Genomic DNA, 22639 nt, shown 5'->3' on the forward strand with positions numbered 1-22639 from the left:
GCGTACAGGGGTCAGAAGTCACGTGTTCAGTGAATGCCCACCAATTCTGCTACTAAGGTGGCCTAGACAATTGGAACTGTCCAATAGTTGTGGCAGCTTTCTGGAAAACTTGCACAAACTGCATGATCTGCTTAGTGGTTGCAGACCACTTGAACATAGAGGGAATGGAACCCTTCCCTGTTTGCCAAGGTGCTTGGCTGCTCTGAGGGAGCCTTGATAGCTATGTGCAACCAATGACTGTCTGTACCTGAGGAAATCCAGCTGTGGCCCTGAAGCCAACTGCCCTCTCGGCCTGACTGGTTGCAACTTGATATACTTCAACCTGATGGTACATGGCATCAGCAACCTCCTTTATGCAGTGATGGGCCACTGACTGAGAGATACCACATAGATCTCCAAACAATCCCTGGTATAAGCCATAGGTGAAAATGTTGAGTGCCAACCTCACTTAACACAACAGGCATCAACTCCAGAGCTTGGGCATCAACTCCAGAGCTCAGCCACCAACAGCCTAGAGAGCCTTGGTCTTCATAGACATTTGCACTGTGACATCTCCATGAAGCTGAGCTTCTGGCTGTCTTGAGTTGGATACCACCTTCTGCATCCATAAGGCTTTTTCCCCCATGCACTCTCCTCCTCCACTTCCAATGACTTCCCCAACCTGCTGGAGCTCCCCTGGTTCCTGCACAGGTGCTCCATGTGCCACTGTCCACCTTACTGGAGGAGTCAAAGTCTAAAAGCATTGATCCCATAACCAAATGATGCCTCCACTGTGATGACCCTGACGCTTTCAGAACATTGTCCTGCCTCCAGTGGCTGCTGTGGTCCTGAGAGACAAATTTGCACCAGCAGCTCTTCACTATGGCCCAACACTCTGCAATGCCTCCAATCATGTCTCTTCTTCGTGATACAGCCTGCAGACAGCTTCATAGTATTGCTGCTAATTCCTGCATAACTCAACTGCTGCTCAGATCTCGTTTCCTTCGAGTAGGTATGACTCGGAGCCTCAGAGTATCTTGTGTGTCATTTGTAAAATCAGAAAAAAATATAAGAGTATCTGACAATTGGCTGTTTAACAACCTTTATTCCCTGACCGCCTCTGAGGAGTGTGCCACTGATCCATCCTTCCACGTGTATCTCCTGAAGCTGGTCGGTGGTGGGATGCACCAAGGAACCGGGCCCCCAGCTTCAGCCCAGTAAAATTCTGCCAAAGCTTCTTAAAAACATTAACAGGTTTTATGATACTTTAGATGATATTTTAGGAGAAAAAAACAGCAACTATTGAGAAAAATTATTCTGAGACAATTGACCCTATATATTAGGAGGGTATGGAATTGTCACATTACAAACGAGGATCCTAGGCTTTATAAATAATGGCCTAGAGTACATAAGTCAAAAAGTTAGAACATTAGTTCAGGCCCAGCTGGTGTATTGCATCCAATTCTGGGCATTGCACTTTAGGAAGGATGTGAAGGCTTTGGAGAGGCTATCAAAGAGATTTACTACTACAGTTCTAGAAATAAGGGATTTCATGAGGGTAATGAAATGAGGGGAGACAGGAGAAGTTGGGAATGTTCTCCTTAAAGCAGAGAAGGCTCAGAAGAGATTTGACAGAGCTGGAGCTGTTTAAAATCATGAAGGGTTTAAATAGAGTAAAGAGAAACTGTTTCCTGTGGTGAAAGGGTCAATAACAAGAGGGCACAGATTTAAGGGGTCTGGCAAATGAAGCAGAAGCAACATGAGGAAAATCTTTTTACCCACTGAGTGGTTAGGATTTGGAATGCACTGCCTGACACGGTGATAGATACAGGTTCAATAGTATCCTTCAAGAGGGAAATGGATAGACTTAAAGGAGAGAAAGTTAAGAGATATGGGGAAAAGCAGGGGAGTGGGAAAGAGCCTGCACAGATTTGAGGGCCAAATAGCCTCTCTCCATGCTGAATATTTATGATTCGATGGTGATTTGTATTAAACTGGGATGGATTATGAGAGTCTTGCTCTGACCACTCTAGCGTTGAGCATTCTGTTTGAATGGACTTTCCTAAACCTTACTTGAGAATATGTTGCAATGAGTTTTTGGGAGGCTCAACAGGGAGTAATGATAGTCCCACATAAAGGTCTGAAGTTGACCGGCCAGGATGGGGATCAAGAACACATATTGACAGACAGGAGAGTATTGGTGGCCAATAATAGGTGAAAGATGACTAGCAGAGGTAGAAATCTAGGCACTAGGGAATAGGCCACTGAGTATGCAATGGAAAAAGCAAAGCAGGAGAACTGGCTGGAGGTAAACAGGTATTGGTGGAGCTGAATTACAGGGGGAAGAACTGGCCAAGATTCCCATTGGAAATGCATAGACTTCAGAATGATTTCATAAGAGGTATACAAAAATGTTCTTTAAGAGGCTACTTTACCTAGATGGGTTAGGGTCGATCAGAGGTCAATTGAATATGCAATGTAACAGTAGGGCTAGGTTACATGTTGGACAGCTCTTTTCCCGGATTAGATTACTAATTTGAGTAGCTGGATGTGTGTGCTGGTGGGTAGAATTGTGACACTCCAAACTAGGCTCAACGGACCAGCTGGTCTTTTCCTGCTTATTCATTTTATGTTGTATGGCATTTAGAGTCTCCGTAATCATGATTACTTGATGCATACATCACACTGAAGAAAGGCTTTCTGTTTCCTGCAGCTGAAGGAGGATGATGATGAAGATGAAGATGGAGCAGGGGGAGGTGTGAGGCTTGCCCTTCCCCACAGCCTGAGGAGGGCTTACAGGAAGGAGGGAACATAGATCAGGACAGCCAGCAGCCAGAGAAGGAAGCACTCAACTGCTTCTACAAATAAATTTTAATGAGTTCTGATAAGGGGTCATCAGTCTGAAACATTAACTCTTTCTCTTCACAGATGCTGCCGGACCTACTGAGTATTTCCAGCATTTGGTTTGTATTATACAAATAAAAGTTGACATGACAAATAAAATCGCTTTGTATCTGTATGTTTTCTCCCAACACTCAAAAAGTCACTCCCTGTCCAAGACTTCTGTCAATTTCTTCGAGACAGATGCCTAAAGGTTCCCCCATCATCGTGCTACTTCCAAAAGCTGCAAGTATATATGAAAATGAAATCAAAATCATGTTTATTTCTGAATCAACATTCACCCAAAGATGCCAGAAAATCTATTCAACTTACTTACAACTGAATAAAAGTATTTATTGAGTTAGAGCAAGTAAGTTAGCGTCCACATTCAGAAAGCTCTTCAAAGAACTAGCAAAGAGATTGAGCAGTGGTTTTCTTGGAAAATATCCATGTTTCAGTGAATCAGCTGTTCCAAAGGGATCACTTTTAAGCCGCCTCTCGAGATGGCAAAGGGGTGCCTACGTCTGAAATTCCTTCATATGCATGCATTGGAGAGGTTGGTATGATGTCTTTAGAGAAACAGTGAGATGCAGAATCGCTCCTTACAGCCCAATCTTAACTGGACAGAAATTCTCAAGATACCACTGTTTAGTGTTGTCACAGATAAAATAGTCCCTGTAGGTTTTGGAAGCTTGTTAGAAGTGTCCTGTTCAAAGCATTTGTGACAGCACTGTTAGCTTCTACTCTGGAACTCAGAAATCTCCAGGACCATTAATGTCTCCAACGTGTTCTGCAGATCCTGTGCAATTTCACGCAATGTTTTGCAGATGCAGGTAGTGGAGTCCTCTCACTTATTCATCATCTCAACTAATTGCCTGGAAACCATCTGTACTGGCTCTACACAAAATCAATGCCCTAATCATTGATCATTTAAAGACTGGATCCTTGACATTTAGTCCCTAGACACCTGAGCCAAAGCAGTTAACTCTACTCTTTATGGAGGAATGGCACATTCCCTTTCCCTTAATCTCACTAGTGCTCTCTATACATCAGTGAAAACCATTATGATTCTTTAACTCCTTCCTCGTAGTTGGATTTCTGCGGGCTGGAACTGTAATAAGTGTATTTGCATGAGAGAGTTCTTGTTTGTCACATTGAGGCCAAGATGACCATGTCCATCACCCATGTGTTTGGTAGAGTTCCAGTGGGTACATAGGTGACTGCTAAGGCTGATCTATGCCCAGAAGGTTTTACTGCAAATAGTACAGGATACTGCAGATAATTTGAGATTTGGACGAGTTGCTGGCTTGGGATTTTCTCTCTGCCTCTGATATGCAGTTGGTTTCAAAGGAAACCATACGTTTTTAAAATTTGGTTGCACCAGGTGCAGTGATCCTGGGCGAGCTTCTCCCAGGACTTGAAATCGATATCAAACTTCTAAGTGAAGGCTTCAGGAGTGTCTTTGTAGTGCTTCTTTTGACCACCATGAGCACCCAGTCTCAAGCTCTCCAAAGACGATTTGCTTTGATAAGTGAGTGTCAGGCATTCTGACTACATGACCAGTTCTGCTCAGTTGTGATTGTCTCATTATCATGTGGATGTTTGGCATGGCAGCTTGGGTGAGCACCTCAGTATCTCATATTTTGACCTGCCATCTGATCTTCTTCAAGTGAAAATCGTTGAGCTTCTTGGTATGATGCAGTACACAATCCAAGTCTCACATTTGTAGAGGAGAATTGTTCTATGAACTGTTAATATGGTAGGCAGACTTAGTCCTGTTTGTTCCCAGGCTGATGTTCAAAGTCTGTCAAAGGATACACTTGCTTTAGCAATTCTTACATGCATTTCATCATCAACATCATCAACAGGTTATCAGAGTGTGTTGCTGAAATAAGTGAACTTATTCACTGCTGACAGATTCTGGTCATGGACTGAAACCTTGGTTTGAGATAGGGCTTTCCTGGAGCAGGCTGGTACATTACTTCAGTTTTCTTTGTGCTGCCTAGAGCCAAAGTTGTCACATGAATTGGGGAGCAGCTCTGAACCAGCAGCTAGTGCACAGTCATTGGCAAACATGAAATTGCCAATGTCCTTGGAGACCCTGATCTTTGCCTGGAGTTGTCTCAGGTTGAGCAGCTTTCTGTCCACATGATATCTGATTTTGATGCCAGCATCACCATCAGGGAAGGCATTGGAGAGCATAGTGGAGAAAAACATGGAGGATTGGTACTAGCATGCAGTCCTGTTTAACTTCATTAGTGGCTGAGAATGAGTCAGATGACTCACCATCATCCAGAACACGTGAGCATGCTGTCATGGAACTATCGAACCATTGTGATGAATTTCTCAGACAACCAAATTTCCCCATTCCCTTCCAAAGGCCTTCACAGCCAACTGTGTCAAAAGCCTTGCTTGATCAGGTCAACAAACATGGTTCTTGGCATTTCTCCTGGAGTTAACTACAAACATCATATCAGTGGTTCCTTGATCTTTTCTGAAAGTGCAGATTCTGGCATCAGATCCTGGTTACAGTAAGTGGTTCAGAAAGATTCTGGTGAAGATTTTACTGACACTGGAAAGGAGTGAGATTCCGCTATGATTGTTCAGTTTTTTTTCCATGTGTACAGTTAGACAACCAAGATATCTTTGTATTCTTGTGGAAGCAAGTTGACTGAGTTTGGTGAGCTTCTTGAACAGGCATTGACCTCCAACCTTGCAGAGCTCAGCTGGGATATCATCAGCTCTAGCAGTTTAGCTGCTAGTCATCATTTCTACCAGGATGGGAGGATCAACATGAGGGCAGTTGATGAAAGCCTTGTTGATTGCCTCTTCATTGATGGATGAAGACTGATTGAGAATGTGGTTAGTGCTTTGTCTATCTTTCTAGAATGTGGGCTTTTTCTGTGAGCAGTGTTAATCTGACAGCACCGAGGATTGGTGATGAACTAGAAAATTGGGAATTACTGATGAAATGGCAGCAGCTGAAGCGGTGCTGAAGTTGTGCCATCAGATTCCATCTGGAAGTGATAGTGTCATTTTGAGTGGCTGACCTCTTCCTGCTTTGACATCTCTTTCCTCCCCTCCAGTTAGGGGACTGATAAAGTTTGCTGGACTGATCATCATGCTTGCTGACGAAACAATTTTTTTTCTTCCATGGGCATCACTGGCAAGGCCAGCATTTGTTGTCCATCCCTCATTGCCCTTGAACTAAGAGGCTTGCCAGGCCATCTTAGAGGGAAGTTAAGAGTCAACCACATTGTTGTGAATCTGGGGAAAGTAAGTGGTGAAGAGGATACTGAGGGGTTGCAGAGGGAGGTTGGGTGAGTGGGCAAAAACATGGCAGATGAAATGTAATATAGCAAAGTTGAAGTTATTCACTTTGGTAGGAACAATACAAATAGAATATTTTTTGTTTGGAGAGAGGCTGGGGAATATTTGCATTCAGAGGGTCCTGGATATCCTTGTACACGAATCACAGGTAACATGTGGGCACAGTTAATTAGGAAGGCAGATCTATTAGCTTTTGTCACTAATGTATTGAGTATAGGAATAAAGCAGTCTTACTATAATTATGCAGGGCACTGGTGAGGCCACACTTGAGTTGTGTGCAGTTTTAGTCTTTTTACCCAAGGATGGATTAATAATTGCCTAGTGTTAGTGCAATAAGGGTTCACTAGATAGATTACAGTAATGAGAAGATTATCTTATTAGGACTGAGTAGACCAGGCCTATAATCGCCTGGAGTTTAGAAGAATGAGAAGAGATCTAATTGAAACATAAAAGTTCCTAAGGAGTTGAGGGGGTAGACGCTAAGAAAATATTTCCCCTGGCTGGTAAATCTAGAACACATGGCCACAGTCTCAGAATAAAGCCATTTAGGGCAGAGGAGAAGAAATTTCTTCACTCAAGAAGCTGTGAATCTTTGAAATTCTCAGTGCAGAGGTCAGCTGATGATTTTGGGGGTACTAAGGAGACTGAGGGATGGTATCAGCATTCATTGCTCATCCCCAATAGCCCTTGAACAGAAAGGTGAGCCACCTTCCTGAGCTGCTGCATTTTAGATGATATAGGTATACACCCACTATGCTAATGGAGTATGTGGGAAAGTGGTTATTTTTAAAAGCCATTAAACTTCTAATTGGTGATATGGTGATACTCAGACTTGGATGTACTCATACAGAAAACAAAGATAGCATGCAAGGGAATTAGAGTAAAGAAGTCTTGCTGCAATTGCACATGTTCCCCTCTAGTTGGGTAGCTCCAGAGATCTCATGGATGGGGCTATGCTATAGAGATCTGCAGCCCCTGCATCCACGGTGCCAAACTCCATGTATCTCTCCATAAGTGTTGCCACTTACTCAATAGAGGACGCAATGCACTTACAAGTCAGAGAATTGGCAACACTTATGGCATGGATGGACACCTCTATCATTTGCACATGGGACTTCACTGCCTCTGGAAAATTTGACAGATGTTCACACATTTGACACTGCTGCTGAAGCCAACTGCTGCTTTGCTGACGCCATTCGATGTTCACCATCTGCATGGTGCTGAGAATCAGTGTCTCCTTGCTTCTCCAAGAGGAAGTGGCTGCAGCTGCTATCACTGTTCCTTCCTCCTGCACATCTGTGCAGTGCTCATCTGATTGTTTCACATGTAGAATGGGTGGCACAAAGTCCACTGATGTGTTTCTGCACTGATTTAGTGAGCTAGAATAAAGTGAAGCAGTGTCGAGATGGTGAATCTGAGAGTTGTCCAATGTAGTTGGAGCCCTCGTCTCTTCCTCATTTGCTACCGTACCTGCTGTAAATATATGATTCAAATAAAACAGTTGCTCCTTCAGTCAACCCCGGTGCCTCCCCTTGATCAGATATGATCTGAAGATAAAGCATACAGAAGTCACCAGGATTTCAAAATAGAATAATGCTGCTATATGTATGTACAATTCATTTTTATATTATAGATCTACTTAACTGAGAATCATCCACCAGTATAAACAAAATACCTGATAAACTGTCTGGAGAGGTCACTTTGAGATGGCAAAAAACTGTGCTGAGTTGTGATCTCTTTATCCAAGGAAAAATGTATTTAACTTGGAGGAAATACAGCAAAGGTTCACTAGATTGATCCTTAGGCTGAAAGGGTTGTCTGATGATGAGGCGCCTAGAAAATTGGTACTATTTTGTCTGGAATACAGAAGAATGAGGTGATCTCATTAAAACATACAAGATGTGCTAAAGGAGCTTGTGTCAACAAGTAGTTTTGCCCCCAGATGGGGAAGTTTAGAACACAGGCACACTCTCAAGATAAGGGGTGTTTAGGATAGAGATGAGGAATGATGAGAATTCCACCCCCCCACCCCCCCAACCACCCACCACCACCACCACGCAGGAGTTTGAGAATCTTTGGAATTATCTACCCCACAGATTTGTGGATGCTCTATTGCTTATTGTATTTATGGCTGACGTATCCTTCGATTCCAAGACACCAAAAATCTGAGTGGGTGGGAAAGTGGAATGATCAGCCACAATTCTACTGAATGCTGAGGGAGGCTTTGGGCACCCTATTGTCTACACCTACTCTTATTTGAGGCTATACTAGGTGCACCGATTGCTAGATTAATTTTGGTTCATTACTCAGTGATGGAAGATGCTGGGAAGTGTAACCATATAATTAAACTTGACAAAAACAGAATTACCTGGAAAAACTCAGCAGGTCTGGCAGCATCGGCGGAGAAGAGTTGACATTTCGAGTCCTCATGACCCTTCGACAGAACATGAGTCCTCATGAGGACTCGAAACGTCAACTCTTTTCTTCTCCGCCGATGCTGCCAGACCTGCTGAGTTTTTCCAGGTAATTCTGTTTTTGTTTTGGATTTCCAGCATCCGCAGTTTTTTTGTTTTTAATTAAACTTGATGTTTGAGGGGGAGGGAGAGTCACAAACCAGGGTTTGAAGGTAGACTTCGAAGGAAAACAAATAAATTAACAGCTCATCCAGTTTACTGTAGTCAATGGGTAAAACGTGTGAAACACTCAAAAGTATGTGATACAATATAAACACAAAACCAGCACAATGACAAGTTGAGCTTTTGCCTTTTGTGGAAACAATCATAGTGGTAACAGTATCTGGCTGTGATAAAAGGGCACACAAACATGAAAACTGGAAATTCAGATTCCATGGCACTTTTCAAAGTGTTCTCTTGGTGACTTGTCTAACGTTTATCCTTCCACCAATATTAAATATTTACTTATTGCATTGCAGTTTTGGGATCTTGTATTGTTAAAAACTTTTTGCACACAGCAATAGCCAGTGACAATTTCCAAAACTAAGAACTACACTCAGGATTCATGGGTAGGATGGGGACAATCACATCAAACCTTGTGTGTTCTATTTCTCAGATGAATTAGTGTACTAGGCAGAAGCAAACTTAGGCTAAAGGATATGATGTAGTAGTTATTAGAAGCTAACTATAATAAAAGCACAATTGGAGATTTAAAAAAAAATTGGCTGCAATAGTAAGGACAGGAAAACTAGGGAAATAGAAATAGATTAAAAACAGCATTGCTGCAATAAAAAAATGGATTTCAACATGGGTGATCAGGTAGTGGAAACTGTGGCAAAAAGAAGTGGCTATAATGGGAAGCTCAAATTAGATGGGTAACAAAATTTCTTAAGTGTATTCCAGAACAATGTTTCAAACCGGCAAGAGACAAGGCCACACTTAATTTAGTAAGTAACGAAGCAAACTTAGATCTCAATCTGTCAGCAAGGGAATAACTTACAACGTGACCACAACTGAAGTGTTGTAGACCAAGGTTTTAAATTTAAGGCATGCTTCAAAGGCAAGAGAAACAAATCAGTGTAAATGGAGTTGAACTATTGATGGATAAACCTACAGTGAAAAGCAAAGTTTTTGGTATAAATCCAAACCAATATACACCCATAATGTCTTCACTATATGTACTCAAGTACCAATGTTTTTAACAAGGTAAAAGACATCAGGCTAAAAGGAAATCCAGCAAGTTTTAAAAGTGACATTGTAATAAAGGAAATGAGGCACAACAAGAAATATGAAAGCAACATGCAAGTATTAACACAATTTTAAAATGTTAAGGATAAAGTGAAATGTGGCTGCATGCAAGATATAGCCTAGACTAATGGATGAGAAAATGTCAGGCTTACGAGTGTTTTGCATCTTGTTTCACACCAGAGGGGACAAAATTTCAATGGTACAAAGGAAAACTAAGAAAATAAGTAACCATGGATAGCTTACGTTTGGCTAATCTTAAGTTAGTTATTTAAATTTTTAGACATGTATAATCAAGCTTTCACAAGATCCTCAAAATTGAAGCACAGAATTAGGCATATAGTTTGATAATCCATTGTCAATTTCAGACATTATAAATCTAACTGGCAAGATATGACAAGTAGTGTTGTTCATTTGTACTGGGGCTACAACTTTTCATGTTGACTTGGATGCAAATTCAGATTGTGCAGGTGATACTAAAGAGGCACAGGTCAATTATGTAGGCAGGAGCAAGAAATTACAAAGGGATAAGTAGGACCTCACTGTGGCAGATGGAGATTAACATGGGGCAAGTGAGGTCACTCACTTTGGATGAAACTTTTAAAAAGTTAGATATTGAGCCAAGGAACAAAAGATTTGGGTATCACGTGCACAAAAAAAATCAAAGCATAGAAGAGTGCAAAAATCAAAGTCTATATAAAGTGGAGCCTTCAACAGATTCCAATGCTGTCGCTTCTGGGAATGAGATTTCAGAAAAAAGCCTCAAAAGTGTAGATTTAGAATGATAGGATGTTTAAAAAGGTTAAATTGCAAAGACAGGTCGTGGAACAGAATATGGGAGGAGCTAATAAAAGCATTAAAAAATGGTAAAAGGGTTCAACATAGCTCATGCAAAGACGTCATTTTCTCTGGAGGAAATTGGATAGAGCTCTTTCTCCCCCCCACCAAAAGGCTGTAAGAAGCTAGATTAAAGAAACTATCAATAATTTGTTAGGCAAGGGTATAATAGGATATGGTGAAAAGATGGATAAACATCAAGTAAATACAACTTAGCCAGTCAAATTTGATAAAACAGTATCAGGGAGTCAAATGGTCTACTTCTGTTCCTACAGTTGTTCTGACAGCAACCTTGTAGGATAAAAATGGGAGGTATAAATATGGAACCACATAGCTACAAACAGCAAAGATTAGGATTTAAGCATCCAAGTCATTATTCATGGTGATCTTGCCTACAGTAAGACAATTACAAGTTTCATGTATAGATGTAAATCAGAAATTACCAGCTGCAGGTAGCAGACAATCCAGGCAGCTTTGCTTAGATTAAGGCCATGACTTCTATTGGCATTTAAAATGAGTTCCACGATCTATACTATATAACAGACATAGCAACTAATATGCATCTGTCCCTGGTTGTGGGTGGGTGGGCAGCACAGCACAGAGGAGGAAGATGCTCACGTGTAGTGAAATGGAAAAAGGTGGTGTACTTGTCTTTATGGAAATCTCTCAAGATAAAAAATGACATTACATGTGACTCATGAAACCAAAGCTAACTTTATTTACATGCAATATTTTTCTACATGAAAATTAGAAGATAATTGAAAATTGATCGAATTTTGGCTGGTTCTGCACTCAAATGCTCTATGATTCATCTGAAATTCTGATGACCCAAAGTCAAGGATGGCTCAACATATGTCAAGACCAGGCTGTAGATATTCAGCAACATTTATATCTGAAATTTAAAGCCATTGTGTGTCAGGTTTCACTACAAAATAACATCCTCAAACTAAGGGCTTACTACAGTCCCTAACACGACAAGATTAATTCTTGTCAGATGGATAATTGTCTAGGCCAAGGCTATAGTGACCATGTTTTGGTGCATGTTTACTTTGCTATGCTAAGATCAAATATTCAAAGAAGCAAGTCCTTGTAGTTGACAATTCCAACTTAGTGAAAATGTTCATCAGCAGGACAAGCAAAGGAGCAAAATCTGATTAAGGTCCTTAATGATACATATGTTCACAGTAAAGAGTTTTTTCACAGAGCCTGGAAGCCAATGAAAAAAAACTGCTTTTTCAAAAAAGACTAAGGTAGAGGATTTGGTACCTTTGAAAAGGCAACATGGCAATTTAAAAGGCTTTAGTATAGCTTGCAGTGTAACTTGATTCCTTATTTGGACTCTGCTTACACACCCACAACTCACAGCACTCCTGCATCCAAATTGGGAAAGAGCGGAATTGCTCTTGGAAATTGAGATAGCCTTCCAAGTTGGATAGGATAGATTTAAAATCACATTAAAAGCTAATGTACAGCCACAAAGAAACTGACCAATGTATGACTCAGTAGGATAGACCAATCTTGAACCTAAGTTCCTACTCCCAAAGATCTCTCTCAGTAGTTGCTGAAGAGATCAGTTGTGGGACCACTGGTTCTAGTTGATATCTTTGGCTGGGTAGTGAACATCTAACCTTACAACACAAGTAGATTAAACAAATTCATGAGTTTGTTTTTGCCATCATCCACATTCCAGTAGCCAGAGTATTACATTTAACTAAGGAGGACGCACAATCTTCCATCTGCAGATCAAAAAGTAGCATTTGAAGTCAGCCTCTCGATCTCAATCTATTTTTTCTCCTCTCCCAGTTTTTGCCACCATGTTACATCAATGCTATACCCCAAATCAAGTTGGATTTAGTTCTAAGCACAGAGAAACAAATAATCAACACTTGAGTTCCTTGCATCAGTTTATAAAGTTACATAAGGCTTCACAGCAATGAGACAGCTCCAAGAAGATAGATTTCCAAGCTGTTTTGGTTAAAATTGAGGTCTTATTCAAAAATACAATTGCAATTCAAAATGCAAAATCAGTACATTGCCCAAGGCAGATCTAAAATCATTGGGACAATTAACTGATTTAATAACTACCATGCTATGAGGTGGTTAGGAACAAAACAACTGGAAATGAAAAGGACCACAGAATCAAAGTGCATTTAAGCTATATACTTATACTTTTGATTCCAAGTAACTGCAAAACACCTAATTCCTATGCCACAGAAAAGCAATCCCACCTAAAGTTTGAGACCTTCATTACATTATGTCCATCAGTACCAGCTGTTACACTACAAAAAAATGAATTTCTATTGTTTATATTAGATAACCTACTTGATCAGGTTTTAACTCCACTTGCTGGCTGACTTGAAGTTTGTGGCTAGTTACACAAATGTGGCCTGAACAGATCATGGTATATGGACATGGTGGCACAAATAGAACACCGCTCTGCTAAACAAATCATTCACCCAACATCCAAGTCTGTTTTACCAATAATGCACAGATCAGTTTTTCAATTTTAAGTAACTGACTTTGCTACCTAGTTTTTAATCATTGGGCATTAAGTTCAGTTACAATGCCCTCTAATCAAATAGCCTATTAATATAGTCTTACATATGGTTAGGCATTTGTTGAGGCAGCCTTATCAACATGAACCATTTACATTGTAAGGGAGTAAAAAAATCCTGAAATTAATCATTGGCAAGTTACAATTATGCACTGAATAAAAACCCAGGTGATAGAATACAGAACACAAACCCCTTTAATTTGTAATTTACATCCCTGTATAAATGTGCAGTAAATGCAGAAATGTTACCCAATAGCAATGAGAAAAAGTGATACAGACAACTGTTAGATTAGCAGGACCAATTCTACCACTTAGACTTGGGACATACTGTCTTAAAGAGTTCATAATTGGTAGGTGCTGGTAGTGAAGTGTCACTAGAGCAATATCATTGTAGAATTTGAATAGCAGAGACTGAATTCAGCAGTTGCAATACAGGAATATTTCTTCATTACTGTGACTTCTCCACTGCAAGATAGCTAAAGGTGAATTTTTCCCCCTGTAAGCAATATATCAAATAGCATCAATATCTATATCTTCTTCCTCTTTTGTCTTAATGGGCTTCACAGTTTCCACTTTCAGTTCTCTTGCAGAGCTGTCATAAACCACCTGTAAAAAAATTATACATAAATTCAATGTACAGAAGCTATTAGAAATATGGGACATTTTACAGTTAAGGGCAGAGTTGCCTAAGCCAACTTGTGAAAGTGGTTGCAAATTAATGCAATTACTCATGCTACTGATGGATGTGCTGGGACTAGAAGTTTAGATTTGCCAACTGTATTCCAACTTCCAAGTTAGTGTTCAAGAGTCTACACAAGTTAGCTGTTGATTCTCATGCAACTTATGAACATTAAGGCAAATTCTAAATAATTACCTCCACCTCCTTATCTGCATCAGCTTCCTCCTCATCCTCCTCTTCAGATTCCTCTTCAGCTTCTTTTAACCACTTAATAAATGGAACTGCCTTTGCATGTATCTCTTTGGCAAGTTCCTTTGGGACATACTTCTTAGATACCTGTGTATGATTGATTCAAATTAAATTCTGATCAGCACAACAAACTAAAACTACAGAAATTCACAAGCAATAGCCAATATGTATTGACAAGGATGAATTTAAGTAGCAAGCAGTTTACAACTAAAGACAAAGCTAGGAGCCCAAATGAAAAACAAAAAGAATGCTTGTCATCCAGCAAATCCCAAGAATCTTTGCAAAGTATCTCTTTTCTACAATGGCTCAGTTTCAGATAGGAAATCTATTCCTAATTGAGCAATAGCATCTTTGTCCCCAGCACTTGAAATTATATTTAACCAAAATTGAAGCAGCAATTTAAAATTCCAAACATTTGCACAACTTACTTTTTCAGCCCAAGCAAGGATGACCTCTTCTTCGAGGAGATCAGCATCATACAGCTCCTTCAGGACGTGTGGAACTCTGGGCAGCAGTTGATCCCGATGTATTCTCACCAGACACTCAAAGCCACCAAGTAAATACTTTTGAGCCTTTTTATTACCATGGCAGAACTATTAATGGAAAGCAGAGTTTGTCATGCACGATTAAACTATAAAGCAACATTGTTAGTTCAGTTTTAGAGGGAAAACCACTTACACGCAGGAAGTGCCGTTTATATTTCCTGATTTGTTCTCTTATGTTCTCATCAAAAAGCAGCTCGCTCAATATGAGGGGGCCCATAGCTATTACATCCAGCCTTTCAGCTTCTGATCGAAGGTCTTTATCAGCAGAGTCAATCATGCCCTCTTCTTTCTTTTGCTGCAACAAAATAAGACAGTCAGCACATACCTCCTAGACAAAGTTGCCCATTACATTTGAGAATTGTTCAACATTTCAAATGTTTTCCAGATGTGGAAGACTAAAAAAACTCAACACAAACTGCTTGATTTCTGCTTTGGTGTTGAAATCTATAGAAACCATAATTTATAGCCAATTCACCATAGCAAGTAGCTTTTATCATTGGTTGAAACTGGGTAGGTTTAGAAACACTAGCATAGTACATCCTATAATGATTCCATGACTATTGGTTATTCTGCAGTTTATGACAACTTCTGGAATCTGCATAACTGGTAAAATGTTGAAACCAGAAACTGCTCTTGCAGCTCCTCTTTTAGTCTCTGCAGATGGAAATAAATTGTAAAACAAGAATGCCCACCTATGCTACACAGAACTCCACTCCTGAAAAAGCCACATCTGGTCAAGGAGGGGGATCAACAAGATTTAAGGTTTAAATACCACTGAAGAACCTCAACCTGGAAATTAATTTTAGTGTCAAATATTACAGTAAGAATTTAAGTTATTACAGTTTGAAATTTCAGTTTCTACCAGTGTCGTTACTCCCTGGTTTGATGGCCGAGGAAATTCTCCATTGCAAATGGACTCCAGATTCAAATTAATGTGATGGTGAAATCCATGCTACGCAGATTGCTAGATGTTTGTGGGTAACTTCCAGAAGCACTTCACTGCTGACCAAAAAAACTGGGCTAATACACTGACATTAACCATGTAATAGTAGCCACATTACTAGAAGTGAAATGGATGCTGCAGGTCAAGTGACTTCCTAAAATTCAAGTTTTTAAATTTATGGAATGCAACTGTCAATGGCAAAGCCAGCATTTATTGCCCATTTGTAAACTGCCCTGAGAAGGTGGCAAGCCACCTTGGACCTCTGCAGTCCATGTGGTGTAGGTACACCCATAATGCTGTTAAGGAGGGCTCCAGGATTTCACCCAGCATTGAAAGATGGAGACAGACTTGGTAGGAAAACTTACAAGTGGTGTCCACGTTTGCTGCCCTAATTCTTCTAGATGGTAGAGATCACTAGTTTGGAGTGCTGCCAAAAGGTAAATTGCTCAGAAAAATGCAACCCTCAAATAAATTCAGAAACAAAAAGTACCTTACAATCCATGCACAGGAGATAACTAATACCTTGACAAAATTGTAGAATAAGTTAACTCTTTCCTCCAAAGGTTTCCCCAGGTCATCGCTGAGTGTCAAATTTTTAGCATGCTCACTAATTTCACCCATTCGACGCCTTTGGGCTTCCTCTGTGGTTTCTTCACACCAGTCTTCATCATCATCACCACCATCCTGAGAGAGAAGGTTATTAAATTCTTATTCCAGAAACTTGTGTTCAAGTGTTGGAATTACTGTTAAACTAGGTTGTTTAAACAGCATACTAGAATGAATGCAAGAATTTGATTGGGGCATATCCCCAACTTAATGTTGGGAATTTAACAGCCAGTTTAGCAATCTCCCACCCATGCAAGGTCATGATACAAAAGTTGAAAGAAACTGCTACTAGACTAGTTGGTGCTATGTGCACATACATGACAAAAGAAAAATTTAATGCAGAGAAGTGCAGTGATATTTACAACTTTAAAGGTGGTGCAGAAACAGAGACCTGGGTATGTATCTGCACAAATCTTTAATTGTAACAGGGCAGGTTGAGGAAGTGATAAGGATCTAGACTGCACTGCTCAAGTGTGGGAGCCAGATTCAAAATCTCAGCTTTAAAAACTGAATTGGACAAGCATCTGAAGAGGAACATTTGCAGGCCTGCCTTAGAGTAGGACTCACTAAATTAGTCTTGCAAAGCTGGCACAGATTTGACAGCCTGAATGGCCTCCTTATGCTGTAAATGTTCCATAATTCTTTACTTAGTAAAATAAAATTTAATTACCACTGCCTCTGGAGCATCAAACTCATTGTGGGTGGATGATTCTGAATTAGATACTGATCCATTCTCCTTGTCTTTGCCCTTCTTGTTCCTCTTTTCCTTTTCTTTCTTGGCTGAACCACTGTCTCCATTTTCTGGAGGTGATAAATCCAGAGATCAAATATTTTAAATCAAAATCTGGATCAGGATTTGCACTTAATTCTTGTTTACTTACCAGGTGGATTTTTAAGAATGAATGTGCAGAGCTTGTGACGCGTGTCAAGCATGCCTCGGTATCCACAGGCTTTACAAGAAATACCAATGGTTTGTTTCTTTGGATTGACATGCTAAAAATTGAAAATAACCATGTTATAATTTTGATGCAATTCTTTGTTCAAGGGTTTGACGCAGCAAATATCAACTTCTTGAATGGAGGAAAATTGGGTAAGCATGGAGCGTATGTAGCCTACTTACAAGTAAACGCAAAAACAAAATACTGCAGATGCTGAAAATGTGAAATAAAACAGATAAATTCTGGAGATGCTCGAGCCAATGACCCTTGTAAGAGTTTAAACCAGTAGAAGTGGGAGGAAAGGGGCAGAAAGAACAAAACGGGATGGTCTGCAATATAGAGGAGCACAGATTAACCAAGATTTCACGATGCAAAATCCAAAGTAAAGGAACAAAGGTTGTGTCCAGGTGAGGTGTGGATGGTATATAGCAACCATCTGAATGCAAAGGGATAAAAGAAAGTCAAGACAGAGACAATGATCTAATGTTGCTGAACTCGAGTCCAGAAGGCTGTAGAATAGAGACAAAAAAGGTATTGCTCAAGATCGAGTTGAGCTTCATTGGAGCACTGTAGTTGACTGTGGCCAGAAATGTCAGAGCGGAGAACAAGGTGAAAGAATTATGACTAGCAACAGGAAGCTAAGGATCATTCTCTCAGACTGAACAGGGGTGTTGTGCAAAACTGTTATCTAGTCAACGTTTGGACTCCAATGTAGAGAACCACGAACAGCAAATACAGTATACTAATGTTTGGAACAAGTGCTTAAAGCTTTCGATGGTGAGGGGACAGGTATTGCCTCATGTTTGGGAAGGGATGGGTTGTTAGAGGTGAACCAGGGTGTCAAAAAGGAATAGTCCCTTTGGAATGCTGAAGGGGCCAGGGGGGAGAAAGAGAGAGAGAGAGAGAGAGAGAGAGAGAGAGAGAGGGGGAGAAGATCTGCTTGGTGGTGGCATCACACTGGAGCTAGCAAAAATGAGAGCAAGAGCAGAAGTACATGAAATGATCACAGTGGAGGTACCCCACTGGCGACAGTAGGAATCCTCAACTGAGGAAGATATCAGAAGTGCTGGTGTGGAAGGTTGCATCATTAGATGAGACAGACTGAGAAACTGGGAGAATGGATACAACCAACTCATGAAACTTTCACTGCTTTAAAACATCAAGTTCTGTGCTAACCAATAGGATTTCATTCTTATTGCATACTCACCAGGTCAGTTTCAGGATTCTCACACTCATTACAAAGGACAAATTTCCTAATGAATCCATCCAACATGTCTTGCAGCTTATTCGCCTCATGAGATCCATTCACAATATAACGGTCATTCTTTGAATCAAACTGGGTCTGAGCTCCCAGCTCACAACCAAAAAACTTGGTGGGATCTACATAAGGTTTTAAATGCAAGTAAGAACAAACTTTAAACACAAGGCAGCATTACAACAAAATTCAAGCTTTCAAACCTTAGAACATAAAAGTGGCCTCAACCCCAGCCAAGGCAAGAGTGGTATAACTAACTTGTGCACCTCATGCTAGAGGGTGAGCAGCAACCAGAATTAAATCATTTGTAGAAAGATAAGAGGTCTGAGGGATTGGAAACAATTCATTTTAAATTGCAGTTTACCTCATGCATGAAACCTACTACTAGAATAAAGGCAATCTAAATTGAAACAACTGGACAAGTTGCCCTCACATCCCCAGCAATACAGCCATTAAAGTCTAGATCTCATTGTGCAGGTTTCTGTTTGGTTTGCAGGCCCCAGATATTTTGAATGGTATGCTTAATGCTGGAACAATGGCAAATAAAATCAGTGCCTGGAGTAGTGATGCAATAAAGGGTTTAAAATGCTTTAAAGCAAGTGCTCCACAGCTGAGGAACACCTCTGCATTAACCTATACAATGGATAGCCAAATATTCAGCATACGCATCAAATGTGATTACAAAATACTCAGATCTAAAAATTTCAGTACTAGTGCAAAATATTTAAAAAGCTGGTTTTATTAATAATGGTCATGAAAATAGCAAGTTGTCATGATACTACATTGGATCTGGTTTACCAATGCTCTGTCTGGCCTACGTGCGATCCAGATCCAAAAACATGGTTGACTCCTAATTACCCTCAAACAGCCTACCAAGCCACTCAATAGGTGGATCACCACCACCAGCTCAAGGGCAGTTAGGGATGGACAATAAATACTGGTCTTTCCAGCAATGTGCACAAGCCAAGAATGGGGAAAAAAAATGGTTTCAGCTGATTGAAAAAGCCTTAAAAAAAATACAATTTTTGATCCAAGGACAGATCAATGGGAAACTCGAAAGGTGCAACTCCGTAAGCAACAGCTATGTGGCAGTTTTCAACCATTACTGTATATGGAATAACTTCGACAGTTTGTCTACACTCTCCAGCTTATCGCAGTCCTTCAATTTTTGCTTTCATTACTTAAAACAACCAATAGGTGGCACAGTCCAACCACCTGACTACATTTAGTAAAGCAGAGAAAAGGGAAGACAGTGCACAATCCACTTTATGGTTGGAGATTAGATTTGTAATGGCAACTTCGAAATGAACTAGGTGACTGGTTAAAAAAAGGCACAAAAACTAATAAGAATCTAATGTTAGCTAAGATTTGAATAACCATGGGCTCTTCTACATATCTATTAATACAATTCTGTTATTGTCAATTTTCTTGATCTGCAAGGTCTCAGATTAGAGATGGACTACTTTGGAACAAGCTGGAATTCTAGAACAGATGGTTATACCTTAAATATACTTACACGTTGGAGGCCGATTAAGCGCCTTGGCAACATCAACCATGTTGACTATTACTGTCTTTATTCCATTCCCTTTGCCCTCGACCTGAGGGAAAAGAAATCACATTTTAGTTTACAATGAAGATCTAAAATTAAAACCAACTCCCAACACTTCCAATCACTCTTACCTTAGCAATCAGACGGGGCATTTTGTACCGATAGAATTGGTCAGAAACACTGCGGTTGACGTTGACAGCCATTCTGGTTTACTATTAGATTTATGAGTAAAGTGAAAAGATCTTTGAATGGAATTTTTTGGTATCTTCTGTCTGAAGAAGAATGGATGACATAAACAATTGCAAGTGTACTCGGTCTCTGACATGAAAAAGTTTGCGCCACTTAGGCTGCAAGTTCCCCACTTGTTGGTTAGGTTTCCCCGACACAGGTGCCAACGGCTGCGCAACAGCTCTGTAATTGAAAGAGAGAGAGAGGGAAAGATTAGGTTGGTAGTACATAAGTTGCATGTACTGCCTATAATACACCCTTCACAAATGAATATCTAAGGATTACAACATTTGCCAGAGTACGAATATACATTAAAAAGGCATTCACTATTCTAAGAGACCAAATAACTTTAGCAGATTTTGTTTCTTTAAGTCAGAAAGCAAAATAAATCTTAGTTTTAAAATGAATTGATATCCCTAACTAACATGCATGGGGGGGGGGGGGGGGGGGGGCGGGTGGTGGAAAGAGAGAAGAGAGGGAGGGAGAAGAGAGAAGTTGTAACCTCCCCGAACACCTAGATTTTTATTATAAAATTAGCCACATGGCATTTACCAGGATTCAAAGGGATTAAAAAAAAATCACAGCGCAAAAGCACAAGTGCTCACTTCAGTCAAATTCCAAAGTTGCTAAGTAAAAGCCCGTTACGCTTCATATTTATAAATTTAGATAATAGCCGATAAAGAGGAATACTTGAGCCGACGGCGGAATCAGCCTTTTACCACATTAAACGTGGTCGGCCAGGTGGCATTTTCGTGAGGGGAAGAGGGGTGGGGGTGGTTGAAGAAAAAGGGAGGTGGCGGCCGAACGCTGAGTCATTGCCTGATGCAGCAACACAGCCTCCGCAACACGTGAGTCACTGCCCAGCGCCGCCATGCGCACTCCTCGCATTGCAGGGCAGCGAAAAATATTCCGCTCTCCGAAACCGACTGCTCGAAGCAGCCGCCCAATAACGGAGGTTCAGACGGGGAGGTGGGGGGAGAAAAGAGGCGGCGAGATTGCGGCACTCGAGAAGAAGCCCGCCGCTCTCTCCTGTAATGAGCTGGGAGTAGTCAGGCTGAGTGGCGCAGAGTGCGTCACACGGACAGAGGGAGGGAGCCGCCGCCACCACCGCGCTCTGTCCCAGCCGGGCCGCAGGGCGCCATTTTGAGAACCTCGCGTCCAGCTCTTCCAGCATCTCGCAGTCACCAACCGCCATCCCTCCCTATTCACACAGCTCGAAACCTTACCGTTTTCACAAAACAAAGACATAAACACAAGCCTAATCGCTCTTGGATATGGTGAACTACTGGACGGCACGTCACGGTGCCGAGACGCCGAACACCTTCTGTGCGCAACAAATAAAAAGCCCGTCGGTGGAGCGAGCCGCCCTCGTTTGCGGGAATCTGTGGGCGAGAAAAAAAAATCACAAAGTCAACGTGAATCCTAAACGCCCTTAATTGCCGCGTTAGTTCATGTCATTCGGCCCCAGTAAATTGTTTAACGAGCTCATCCTCCAGCTCCGCTCCCATCCCCACGCTCACCTCCACGACGTTTACCCCACAAACCAAAAAAAACGCCTTTCTGTACCGACGCCAGTTAGTTACAGCTCAGCCTAACTTGATGGGACAACCAGGGCCCGCCCCTCGTCCCCGCTGCCATTGGCCGTTGCGCGGCTACTGGCTTTCTCATTGGAAAACCGCCGTTGGGGCTTTTGTTCTGCGTGGTCCCGGCGGCCAGTCATTCATAATGACGTCATCACGCACAGTTCTCAAGTTAGGTTGAGAGGGGGAAGCTCGTGAAGGAGGAGGAGGCGACCTCGCGATAGCGGAGACTCGTTTCAATTGGCTGAGCAGTGCCAGGGTTGAGTGCCTGAATGATGATTGCATCATGTGTGTGAGAGAGGTTGCGAAATTGAGGGCTATTGTCTCTTATTAATGTTGGGTGAAATGGGTCAGTTCAAGTTTCTAGAAGAATTGGCTGCGGCATGGACGAGTTTCTAGTACAGTTACATAAGCAGCTTCAAAGATATATAGACTACGTTAATTTCGACTTCGTCCTTTTATGACGGCGAAATACATAGCCCAAGGGAGAAAGACATTGATTTAATACTGAAGATAGATCCTGCATTTACACAGCGCCTTTCACAATCTCAAGAATGTCATAAAACACCTCACGGCTGATGAAGTCCTCTTAAAATGTAGCCTCTGCTGTTATAAAGGGAAACACAGCGGTCACTTCTGTGCACAATAACAACGAGATCGATGAGCTCTGTTTGAGAGATAAATAACTGGCCAGAACGTCAAAAGAACCCTTGCTGTCCAAATAGAGCCATGTGATCTTTTAGATCCCCTTGGGAAGGGGTATAGGGCCTCATTTTAATATTTGATCTG

The 22639-nt window shown here is 41.1% G+C and overlaps 1 protein-coding gene across 2 annotated transcripts; it reads right to left on the minus strand.

The window, feature by feature from the left end:
- Positions 1-11419: 11419 nt before the first annotated feature.
- On the minus strand, positions 11420-21930 carry eif5 (eukaryotic translation initiation factor 5). Of its 2 annotated transcripts, XM_041215245.1 has the most exons (12): positions 21791-21930; positions 21497-21652; positions 20174-20453; positions 20010-20091; positions 18446-18618; positions 17182-17293; positions 16971-17101; positions 16217-16378; positions 14885-15046; positions 14635-14799; positions 14153-14293; positions 11420-13884 (listed from the first exon to the last, which is right to left on the minus strand). In XM_041215245.1, the coding sequence occupies exons 3-12, from the start codon at positions 20243-20245 to the stop codon at positions 13789-13791; spliced, it is 1296 nt and encodes a 431-aa protein (XP_041071179.1). In that variant the 5' UTR covers positions 20246-20453; positions 21497-21652; positions 21791-21930; the 3' UTR covers positions 11420-13788. The 2 variants fall into 2 exon arrangements, with proteins under 2 accessions (XP_041071179.1, XP_041071180.1); XM_041215246.1 differs by lacking the exons at positions 21497-21652; positions 21791-21930 and adding an exon at positions 20876-20893.
- Positions 21931-22639: the final 709 nt, after the last annotated feature.

The sequence above is a fragment of the Carcharodon carcharias genome, chromosome 20 (genome assembly GCF_017639515.1).
Source record: "Carcharodon carcharias isolate sCarCar2 chromosome 20, sCarCar2.pri, whole genome shotgun sequence".
NCBI classification, from domain to species: domain Eukaryota; kingdom Metazoa; phylum Chordata; class Chondrichthyes; order Lamniformes; family Lamnidae; genus Carcharodon; species Carcharodon carcharias.

What these genes read in the sequence shown, in the direction of transcription:
- eif5 (XM_041215245.1), bottom strand. Translation starts at nt 20,245, where the DNA reads ATGGCTGTCAACGTCAACCGCAGTGTTTCTGACCAATTCTATCGGTAC. An exon ending in TTGATGCTCCAGAGGCAGTG is followed by an intron (nt 16,379 to 16,970) that starts GTAATTAAATTT and finishes CTTCTCTCTCAG; the next exon opens with GATGGTGGTGATGATGATGA. An exon ending in TCCTTGCTTGGGCTGAAAAA is followed by an intron (nt 14,294 to 14,634) that starts GTAAGTTGTGCA and finishes AATCATACACAG; the next exon opens with GTATCTAAGAAGTATGTCCC.